The sequence below is a fragment of the Sarcophilus harrisii genome, chromosome 3 (genome assembly GCF_902635505.1).
Source record: "Sarcophilus harrisii chromosome 3, mSarHar1.11, whole genome shotgun sequence".
NCBI classification, from domain to species: Eukaryota; Metazoa; Chordata; class Mammalia; order Dasyuromorphia; family Dasyuridae; genus Sarcophilus; species Sarcophilus harrisii.
This window is the reverse complement of record NC_045428.1, coordinates 256125217-256137664: the sequence shown is the minus strand read 5'-3', so window position 1 is coordinate 256137664 and position 12448 is coordinate 256125217. Positions and strand designations below refer to the sequence as shown.

At 33.3% G+C, this 12448-nt stretch overlaps 1 protein-coding gene across 1 annotated transcript in view; it reads right to left on the bottom strand.

The window, feature by feature from the left end:
* Positions 1-12448, bottom strand: part of CFAP47 (cilia and flagella associated protein 47) — a 759462-nt gene that overhangs the window by 511074 nt on the left and 235940 nt on the right. Inside the window, exon 33 of the mRNA XM_031959439.1 lies at positions 7567-7759. Coding sequence (XP_031815299.1) covers positions 7567-7759 — 193 coding nt within the window. The remainder of the gene's footprint in view (positions 1-7566; positions 7760-12448) is intronic.

Sequence of the window (12448 nt, the reverse complement as noted above, 5' to 3'; positions counted from 1 at the left end):
GGTAAAAAAAAAAGGAAAACTGGAAAGCAGTATTGCAGAAACTGGGCAGAGACCAATATTTCACACCATTTACCAAGATAATGTCAAAATAAATAGATGATCTAGATATAGAGATTTTACAAGAAAATTACAACATAGGACATATAACTACTCAGAATTACAAATAGATGAACAATTTATGAATAAAAAGAGACAGAGCAAATTTGTGTAGAATAGACAATTTTAACTACATTAAATTAAAAAGTGTTTGCCATGATATAGCCAAGATAATAAGGAAAGCGAAAAAGGTGGGGGTGGGGATTTTATAGATGGTATATCAAATAAAGGCTTAATATCTAAAATATATAAAGAATTTTGTCAAATCTATAAACATGCAATTCATTCTCCAATTGATAAATGGTCAAAGGATATGAAGAGACAGTTTTCCATTGAATAAATCAAAACAATTTGTAGACATAAAAATGCTACTACCTTATTTATTGGAGAAATGCAGATTAAAATAAACTCGAGATATCATCTTGTTATCTACCAGATTGGCTAAAATGATAGAAGGAGAAAGTGACAAATGTTGGAGAGGATGTGGGAAAATGCAACACTAATTTATTGTTGATGAAATTGTGAAATGATCCAATTATTTTGGAGAGCAATCTGTAATTATGCTCAAAAAGTTATTAAAACATCTATGTCCTTTGACCCACCAATACTTCCTCTTAATTTATTTCAAAAGATGATTAGAGAAAAAGGAAAGAACTGTATGTTCTAAATGTTGATTTCAGCTCTCTTTGTGATGGCAAAGAAGTGGAAACTGCAAGGATGTCAATTGGGAATTGCTGTACAAGTTAAGGTACATGAGTGTGATGAAATATTACTGTGCTATAAAAAATGATGAACTAAATTATTTTAGAAAATCATGGAAAGACTTGTAAGAAATAATTAAGAGTGAAATGAATAGAACCAAGACAACATTGTAAACAACAGCAATATTAAGAATTATTTTAAATAATGTACTGTTTTGTTTATTATAAATACCAAATTTAACTATAAAAGACATATGAAGAAAAGACTATCTGCATCCAGAAAATAATTAATAAATTGAAATATGTATTAAAATAATTATATACATATATATGTATATATGTATGTATATTTATGTCTTTGTGTGTGTGTACCAATTTGTGACTAATGGTAACCATCTCTTGGGGGAGGGGATGCACAAGTGGGGAGAAAGAAGAAAAAAGGGGGGTAAGGAATTTACATGATAATTTTATTGTATATCTGAAAGGAATAACAAGTTGTACATAGTAGATATGCAGTTTCATATACAATCATCTATTTTTATTGTACTGTTATAAAAATGCTTGTTTTATTCCATAAATCAAAAATAAAATTTAAAAGAAAAACAAGTATTAAGAATGTAAATTAAAACAACTCAGAGATACCACCTCACACCTATCAGATTCTTTAATATAATAAAAAAGATAAATGGTGGAAAGGATGTTGGAAAATTGCAACAATAATTCACTGCTGATGGAGTTGTGAACTTATCCATACACTCAGGAGGACAATTTGGAACTATGATCAAAGAGCTGTAAAACTATTCATATCCTTTGACCAAACAATTCTATTATTAGGTCTTTATCACAAAGAGATCACCAAAGAGGATTTACATGTACAAAAATATTTATGCCAGCTCTTTTTTTGGTGGCAAAGAATTGGACACTAAAGCCATGCCCATTAACTAGGGCATTACTGAACAAGTTGTGATACATGAATGTAATAGGATACTAATGTGTTATGAAATGATGAACAGGCAGATTTCAGAAAGTTCTGAAAAAGCTTATGTGAACTGATGGAAAATGAATCAGAGGATATTGTATACAACTATACTGTGGGTTAATCATTCCTTAATGACTTAGCTCACCTTAGCAATATAATGATTTAGGACAATTCCAAAGACTCATAATGCTAATCAGATCCAGAAGTAGAACTGATGGAGAACGAATGCAGACTGAAGCACAATATTTTTACTTTTTTGTGTTTTTGTCTGTTGTTTTTTTTTTCATAACAAGACCAATATGGAAATGTTTTACATGATTTCACATATATAACATATCAAATTGATTACCATTTTAGGAAAGGGGAGGAATAGAGAAAAGGAGAAAATTTGAACTCAAAAATTTTAAACAATAAATACTAGACCAAGATAATAGAGAGATGCCAGGAAGTTGCTTGAAACCTTCCCAGTCTTTCTCAGAAACAACATGAAACCAAGACTCTAAACATATTCTGGAATAACAGAACCTTCAAAGAGATGGAATGAAACAATTCTCCAGCTCAATATAGCTTGGAAGGATTTCAGGAAAGGTCAGTCTCATTTGGGTGGAAGGGGAGCTCAACCCACTCTAGATAGTGTCTGGAGGGCAAGCCAGCAGAAGATCTTAGCCACCACACATGTCACATCAAATCCCCTCTATCCTTCCTCAAAAGGATAGTAGTACAGCAGAGCAATGGGTGAATCTGCAGTTCCAGTACAAAAAGGAAATTGCCATCATTGGAAACTAGGCAACAATATATGGAATTAGGTCAGGCTACTTCCTGCTGCGAATAAGTCTCCAAACACAAGAAGCCCCAGTTCTCAAAGCTAAAGTTCAAACAGCCCAAAAAACTTGGGACAGAGCCCCTGTGCCCCAGGAACAGAGCTCAAATGTAAGTGCCATGAAATAGAAAAAGAAAAAAAGAGAGCGAGGAAAGGGAAAGAGAAAGAAAGGAAAGGAATAGGAAAAGGAAAGAACAAAAAACAAAAAATAATCTTGACTATAAAAAGCTCCTATTGTGACAGGAAACACCAACTAAGAAGAAAACAAAATACCTCTAGGGAAAACTTCAGAGGGAGATATGATAGTCTCAAGCTCAAAGAGCCTTCTTGAATCATAAAAGATTTTAAAAGCCAAGTAAGAAAGATAGAACAAAGAGTTAATTGTTTGGAAAAGGAAGGACAAAAAAAAGTGATTTCTTAAACAATATAATTGGCTAAATGCAGGAAAAAAAATTCACTAAGAAAACAAGAGCCAAATGGAAAAGTAGGTACAAAAGCTAACTGAGGAAAATCATATAAAAACTAGAATTCATAAAATGGAATCTAATAACTCTATCTGACATGAGAATCAGTCAGCCAGAATGAAAAAAATAGAAGAACATATAAAAAAACTCATTGGAAAACTAACCAATCTGGAAAATAAATCCAGGAGAGATAATTTAAGAATTATTGGACTACCCAAAAGCCATGATTGAAAGAAGAACTTGGACAGCATCTTTCAAGAAATTATGAAACCACCCTGATATCCTAGAATCAGAAGGCAAAATGGTCATTGAAAGAATCCATTAATCACCTCCTGAAAGAGATTGCATAAGGAAAACTCTAAGAAATATTGTAGCTAAATTTCAAAATTACAAGTTCAATGAGAAAGTAATGCAAACTGTCAGAAAGAACAAATCCAAACATCAAGAAGCCAGAGTCAGGATTACCCAGGATTTAAATATAGAATATAACATTCTGGAAGGCAAAGGATCTTGGATTACAATCAAGATTTAACTACCCAGCAAAATTGAGCATAATCATTTCTGATGAAAAGATTAGAGTAGAAAATTTGATTTTCAAATATAAGACTCCAAAGGGACCATAAAAAAGATAAAAACAAGATGAGAAAAAAATGTTATTTAAAAGCTAAACTACTTATATGGGAGAGATGATACTTCTAACTCTTGAGAACACTCTCTTTTATTAGAATAGTGAGAAGAGGTACACATACAGAGGGGGTATGGATATAAGATAATTTTGATGTTGATGAGGTTTAGATTTGGGGTCCCCAAATGAAATTAGGGTTACTGGTGGTCAGTACTTTAAGAGATTCTTGAGATTTTTTTACATACTTTAGGGTACTAATGGTTACACATATATGTTCTGTTTTCTGCATTTTCTTCAATAGTCTTGTATAAATTGTGTTTGTGGACTGCATGTTCTCACAATGCTTTAAGCTGGGAGAGTTTCACTCATTGAAATTCTCTGAGATTTATAGCTCCCAGAAAACTACACATAAGCTTTATAACATGGCATGATTGGATAAGCAAACCTCTAGTAAATAAAATTGAAAAACAGGATGGGAATCTCTTGGGGAATATGAGATGTAGGAAGACAATAATCACAGGGAGCTTGAGGGAAATAATTGAAGAGACATGGTAGGGATACAGCTTGTATTTGAGTGCCCGAGAAGTGAACAGCACTTCCCAGGTTGCAAGAATAAGAGAAAATGATAATATTCCCTGGATTTTGGAATTCAGACTGAGAAGAAAGAAAACAAGTAAAGCAGTTTACAGTCATGTGGCATGAGTGCTAAAAAACATGTTTGCTATCAAGTTTAATTCCATCTCATTTACCATTCTGTTAAGCTTTAATTACATGTCTTTTTTGCTCTAAATTCAAATGTTATTTGATTTAATCTAATGTCAAAAGTTATCAGAATAAGCACTTAGAATTTTATATTTGAATAGATGGTGACAGAAATAGCACATTTAACCTGGGAATTAGTGAAGAGTCCAAGAGTCACATGGAAAACTTGGGTGACCAGGGCTTTATTTGCTTAGTGTGAAAATCAGTTTAGTAAGGATTGAGGGTGGTAAGGGGCAGAGAGAGAAATAAAGTACTTTGTCTTAAATGGAAAAAAAATTATCTAAGTCTCTGAAAATATAACATAGTTTTTTTATATTGTGAAATAGAAGAAATCAAAATGGAATCATGAATTTCAGAGCTGGATAAGACCTTAGAGATACTTCATTTAAATGCTTCAGTTGCTTTTTTGTTATTCTTTGACAATCTGATATTTATGAAGGACAACCCTAGAGTTGTATAATATGTAATTTCTCTTATTATTAGTGATTTAGAGCATGCTTCAAAATTCTTATTGATAGCTTGGATTTCTTTCTTTGAAAACTGCCAGTTCATCTCCTTTGATATAATTCTTTCAGGGAAGGACCGTCATTCTTCTATATTTTAATTAATTTTTCATAAGAATTCATTGCATATAAGAATTTTATCAGAAAAATTAGCTACAAAGTTATTGGGGTTTGTTTTGGGGGGGAGTTCCCTCCAATTGCTTTCTTTTTCATTTCAACTATCCTGATTTTGTTTTTGCAAAATATTTTCAATTTTATGTAATCAAAATTGTCCCTTTAACTTCTGCAACCCTTTGTATTACTTGTGTGTTCAGTATCAATCAGCTATATATGCTTTTGAAATTATATTTCCTATATCTGCCACCATCACTCTCCCTTGAATCTTCCATTTAGAACTCCAAAAAGTCTCACAGAGAAAGAATTAAGCCAAAAGAGAAAGTAAAAAAGGGAAAGTAAAACTCAAGTTATTCACACAAACAGAACTGACCCTAGTGCTTTAACCCCAACATTATTAATAGTTCCTTTATCTACCCGTTTTTATCTTTGGGAAAGAGAAAAAATGAAGAGGTGGGAAAATGATAAAATAATAGATAGGTAATAAATTATTCATTTTAATTAATTAATTATCTCTGTTCAGAAGAGGGGAAACATTATTAAATCCAATGAAATTCCAAAGTAATATAACTTTGCCCAAAGCACTATTTATAAGGAAAGTAACTGTTGAACAAAATAAGTTTGAATTCTGTTGAATTCAATTATGTCTTTACATGGCAGGCACATGTATATAGGACTAGTCAGGTATTAAATTGGCCTTTGTGGTGGTAAACAAAGTAATTGTTTGCCTCAGTATGATGTATTTAATAAAAGCACCCCAAAATTCATCAGATATTACTGAGTTATGCTCAAAGGCTGTTATTCTCCATTCTCTAAAAGAACCAAAATGGCATCACTACATTGGAATCAAGGTTATAGTATTTCTTACTCTGGTTTTAATGAGCTCAGGAGGCTCTACCACTGTTGGGCAAAAATAATTCACATTTATATTTGAAGTGGAGATGTTTAAATTTGTGCAATTCACATTTCTTTTGAGTTACTGAAATTCTGCTTCATTCACAGAGCACACATTTTTTTATATGGGTACATCATGCTGAATAGTTCTTTGCCATTGTCTCCCATGTCACATAATCAATTCCAAGTCCTTTAGAGAATTTGAGTGTCCTTCAATCATTTCTTCTAACTTCTGTGTGAACAATTTGCCTTGTGAGAATTCTCTGTAAAATAGGTTTTTTTAAGGCAAATGTTGCACTCTCTTCAGGAGAATTTGAAGCTTGGCAGTTTAGCTCTAGAAAGGACTTCAGTGGCTAATACCTTATCCTGCCAGGTGACCTTCAGAATCTTCCTAAGACAATTAAAATGGAAACAATTCAATTTCTTTGCATGATGCTGATAGATTGTCCAGGTTTCATGGGCATAAAACAATGAGGTCAGCACAAATGGTTTTGTAGATCTTTAATTTGGTAGGCAGTCTAATATCTCCTCTCTCCCCCGCTCTCTTCAGAGCCTTTCAAACACTGGGCTAGTTCTGGCAGTGCTTGAGTCAATCAACCCCATTATCTGTTTACAGTATAAATGAACTTGTGCAAAGCACTGAAAATTTCTCCATTTGCTGTAACCTATGATTTCATGTATGGATGCTGTGGTGCTGGCTAACATAGAGCCTGTTTTCTTGGTACTGAATATTAGGCCAAAATTAGCACAAGCAGATGAAAAGAAATTCATACCTTGCTGTATCTCAGCTTTAGTGGCATTATTCAAAACACAATCATCTATGAACAAAAAGTCATCCTCCAATTCTCCCTCCATTTTAGTATTGGCTTTTAGCCTTTCGAATTAAATAATGCTAACTACAGGCACAACAGTATAGTATTACGTACTATACTATTTTCTGATTAATTCCTAAATTTGCCTCTGTATACTTTGTAGAATATAAAAAATACAAATTTAGAAAAGAACAATGTTTATAATTAAATGCACTTGCAGAATCTGTTTATGATGTCCCAAATAAAATAAATTGTAACTTTAAATAATATTATCTTATATTTACAAAGAGCATCAATTTGCAAAGGACTTACATATATGTGATTTCATTCAATTTTCACACTTACCCAGTAAGATAATCAAGACAAACTGTCATGATCTCCATTTAATAGATGAGAAAACTGAAGATGAGAGGATGACTTGTAAAAATCATACAGCTAGTTTGTTAGAGTCACAGCTCAAAAATAATTTTACCTGTTTCCCTGAACAGACATGATTAGAGTTAGAAGTTGTCTGAGTTTCTATGCAGTTGATGCCCTCTGCTACATAAGTAATTGGTTAAATATATATGTATGTATGTATAGGATAAGGTGACAAATCAATATTTGAAGAAAATCTAGAGAATATGATGTTTAGCAATATATAAAGATAAATAAGAATCTTTATGGAATGGTTAAATGAAATATGTGAATATATATATATACAAATTTATGTATATATATATATACATAGACTCATGTATGTATGCATATGCATACATATATCATATATATATGTATATATATAAAATCAACTCACCTTTATCACAGGTTTTCCATATCTTATGTCTAGTATTCTCATAATTTGTATTCATCCAACTAAGAACAGTCCTTTCAGGTTTAGAGTATATATTACTATAAGAAAAATCTGGGTTATTCTTTGCAGAATTCTGAATGTTTATGACAGGAATGCTACTGCTACTCAATGGTACTATCCGAGAAAGAATAAGCACCTGAAATGATAAGAGAAAAAAGATCATTTTCAGAAAATCTGGACATGGTGACAAGATGGCAAAGAAAAATATCTGAAGAGAACCTGAGCAACTATGATGTTTATTAATTCATGAGGTGAGGAAATGAATCTTTTCTGAAGACAAGTGGAAGGGTTTGATGGACTCACTGTCATATAATCTAATAGTTGGAAGTGATCTTAGAGCCATCTAGTTCATCTCCTTTCTAAAGCATGATACAATATATTCAATATTGTGATCTCCAGGGAAGGAGAACTCACACTATAAATTTTGTATTTGACAAGAACATCAGAAATCCAAAGATAATTTTAGTCTACAGGGAAATTGCATTTTATATCAAAGGTAGAGTCAGGAAATTACATAATGTTGACTTAGGGCAAAATTTTCTGACTTCATAAATAAGAGTATTATGTCAGTTTCTAATGTCAAGAGAAAAAACATTAGTTGATTGTAAAGACAGAACCAAAGATAGGGACTTTCTATTTTATCTCTAAACAAAAAGTATTAAAGATTAGAAGAGATTAAATAAAGAATAGACATTTTAAATAAAACTCCATAGTTCTTTGACTTTCAGGAGCAGAATTGGAGGACTATAGATACCTAGTTCAACATATATCTTAAAAAAAGAATTAAAATATTCTCTATAATGTGCCCCCAAAAAATCATTTAGCCTTTATTCAAATACCCCAATGAGAAGAAATCCACTACCTCCTGAGATATATTTCACTTCTGAACAGTTCAAACTATCAAGCCTAATTTTTAAAAATCTCTTAATGGTAAGGTATCTTTCCCCACTACTGCTCTAGCATACCTGCTCTTCTAGAGTGAAGCTTTTAATCTGCTATACCTATTGTTCCTTCTTTATTCTCAGAGGACAAATGGCATGCCAAGGGTGATGTCTTGACTTGCACATGAATTGGATTTAAGTGAATCAGAGCTGTGCAAAGTCTTCAGCTTTACTTTTTCTTCCAGAATTACCAAATTCTACTGAGCAAGACATAAGTCAAGATGACTGCTGTTGGTCCAGAATGAAGTAGGTGACCTTGGCCTTTCAAAATTAAAGTATTTCCTAGGCTTCTATCTGAGGCAATGTCATTTCAATAACTAAGGGCTAGGAAGAATTAAGACAAGGAATTGCCTAATTTGATGGCTTAAAATTTAGGAATAATAAGTCAATGACTGAGTTTGGACCAAAAACTATGTCTGGAAAATAAAAATAGATTCTATGAGAGAGCTTCTTGCAAATAAAATGCATGAATTTTAAGATGCTATGGAATTTCTTTTAGTGGTACAGAAACCATTTTTCTCTACTTTCCTCCTACTTCCCATCCCTATAACTTTCCAGACTTAAGTGTCCCTCTCTTTCCACTACTTTCCCAGGGCACTAAGCCTCATTAGAATCAAAACTCTTTGAGGATAATGACTGTCTTTACTTTTGTATTTGTTTTCCAAGTGCTTAGCACAACAGTAAAGAAGTTAATAAATGCATTGCCATTCATTCTCATTCATTTACTCATTTTTTTCCTTTTTCCCATAAAACTTTTGAGGAAGGGGGAGGGTTTCCAGATATCTATGTATGGGGGATATCATTATAAATCCATTTATTCTTTATTCTTTATTAATAATGGAATACAAGAGTTTCAAATATTATCCATTCCATTTTGCTTATTCATTCTTAAGGACTTAATAGGCGAATTAGAAAGCAATGTTAAGATTTCAACTTTAGTCTTAAAAGGAACTTAAGTCAGATATCCACAGTTAATAGATGACTGGATTCTCATATTATAGCAAAGTAGAGAAGGGTTGGTGTTAGAATCCTTACAAAGTGATAAGTCAGTTGCCTAATTTAGCCTGGTACTTAGCAAATTCTCTAGCTCACTAATGTATTTAAGTACTCATTGGAGTTCACACTTTTGTGAGATTCACAAGTCAGTATTCAGTATGAGATTCACAAGTCAGAAACCCACAATCCCACTCTCTCAGAGGAGGAGTCAACCTTTGAATTCACACCTCTAAAAGAGCATAAAAAGGAGCTGAATTAGTGAAGTGAGTGAGTTCAGAAGAAGCCCACTCGTGGAGGCGGAACCAGATTTATTCATCCCATCTCACACCACCGTGGTGGCAGGTTCTCCTCCTTCACTTCTCCACTGAGAGATAGGCCTCTAAGAAAGCTTTCCAGGCCCAAGGTAAGAAAGACTTGGAAGGAGAAAATAAACGTTTGGATTTTATCAGCTGGCTGTATTTGAAGTGATTATTACATTGAACTGAAACTAAGGCTACCTCCAGAAAACTTCCCCAAGAAACCTGCTCCCAGAGAGAACCATCATATATTATATAAAAGAAGAGAACACCACGCGTTAGAATCCTAACAATGAAAGCAGGTGAGTCACCACTGGTACAATGCAGAAAATAATGGCCAGGTTCCAAAAACTTGCAACCAGCACAGTCACAGCACTATAGATGCTCAGAATTAGGGGGATCTGCTGCAAATAAAATGTAAACAAACTTTCTCTCACAGCATAGTTAGCAAGTAGTCATTTACTCTTTAGTAGAAGATCTGTAATGAGGGAGAACCCAACACTTCCTGAGGCAGCCTATTCTATTCTTGGAAATGTCTAGTTTTAAAAGATTTATCTTTCATCAAGCCTAAATGTTTGTTGGTACAACTTCCCAACTATTGGTTTTACTTTTAAATACCGAGGGCCATGTTGACTAATTATAACTATTCTTCTATTTAGTGGTTATTCACATATTTAAAGTCAGCTTTCATGCCACACCTACACAAGCCTTTTCTTTTCCAGGCTAAGTAACCAAGCTTCACATAAAATGATATCAAGGTCCTTCACCATCCTGTATGTCCTCTGCCTCTACCCAATTTTAAAGGATACAAGACCTAAATTTTACTGATGTAGGGAATCTCTAACTAGACCAATTATTGGGTCTCTCTGCCTTCTTTATTCTAATCTCCCAAATTTTCACAAAGTGACTCAACTGATTCCAATAGTTGTTATTGCTCCCAACTCCCTTATTAGTGGTCAAATGATCAGGTACAAAGCTAGATATTGGGTTTTGAAAAACAAAAATAGAACCTCAAGGAACTTACATTTCATATAGAATTACATTAATATTATATAGAGAGAAAGATAAAGATAAATTTTTGCATTCATACATATTTATACATATACAGAGATAAGCCACAGACTGATTCAAGAGCCATTTCAATATTCAATAATCCCAATTATCTATGGATAGATGATTGAAAGAGGGAGAGAGAGAGAAAGAGATTGAGAGATCCAGCATTCTATATGTACCAAGAACTGTACTAGGGGAAGACAACATAAAAAGGCATTCAGTAGGGGTATCATGCATAGCTTGAGCAAAGCTTTTTAAAATTTTTCCACTCACAATCCCTTTTTACCCAATGAATTATGACCCCAGCTATACAGATATATAAAATAAACATTTATTTTAAACAATAATCAATAATAATAATAAACTATCAATAAATTATAATCACAATCCCCACATTCAGTTACAAAGCAGGTCAGGAAAACATGGAATAATTCTAGACTGTTCTTTCAGAGCTGGGTGTTCTATCAAATAGCAACATTGGACCAAAATAGCTTCTTTTTCCTTAATTGGGGGAATCGTGTGTTCCCTTTCTCACCTCAACATAGTATCACAGGTCCTATGTCCATATCAGTAATAACCCAATTTATCAAATTCTATTTTAGGCCATCAGCTTGATTATTCAGTTCAGCAGAAGATCCATAATGTCTCTGATGGGGATTAAAATATTTTACAACCATATGTGGAAATTAGTATCATTTAAGTTCCTTCCTTGATCCTTACACAAAAAGGGAGAATGATGGATCATCCATTCTTATTATCTGCAGATACCTGACCAAGCCAGGGCCACAGCCATGAAATAAATATAAATGAAGATACAATCCACCCAGTCACCCAAGGCTCTCTCACATTCCAGATATATTGCTCATGCTCATGCTACATGCACTTGCCAGGACTCAGTTCCACCAAAAATTCACAATGTATATGATTGTTACTATAAATGACCACTAACATCCAGATGCAGATGTCCTTCTCATAATGCATGAAGTTGTTGGTAAATCAAGCAAAATATCATTCTTAAAGAGCTAGGTCTTCCTCTATCAGATCTCATCAGACTAACAGAGGAGGCAGGATGTATGAGGCTTGGGATGAAGGTTAAAATTTTAGGAACCATAACGGACAATAAGAAAATCTTTAGCTTTTCCTTCAATAGAGTTCCATTGGTTTGGTAAACTCTCAGAGGACTTATTTTTGCAGAATTAGTTAACATCATTTTGATGTTCCAGATAAAAACAACCCTTCATGCCTTTGTCTTTTTCTCCCAATGGCTAAGTTGGGGAGTTGTGTACAGCTGACTTCAGAAAGATCATTTCTCATAGTGGCCTCTGTTTTCTCAGGAAATTATCAAGTCAACAGCTGAGAGAGTGAATAGACACTTCATTTTTATTCACATATGTAATCTCCCCTGATAAGATATAAAGTCTTCACAGTACAGTGCTTGACATACTGTAGGCGAATAAACACCTTTTTTTGAATAAACAGTTTTTGACTGATAGAGGAAGAGAAAGTGAGTAATAATGGAGAAAAATATGGAGGAAAAGA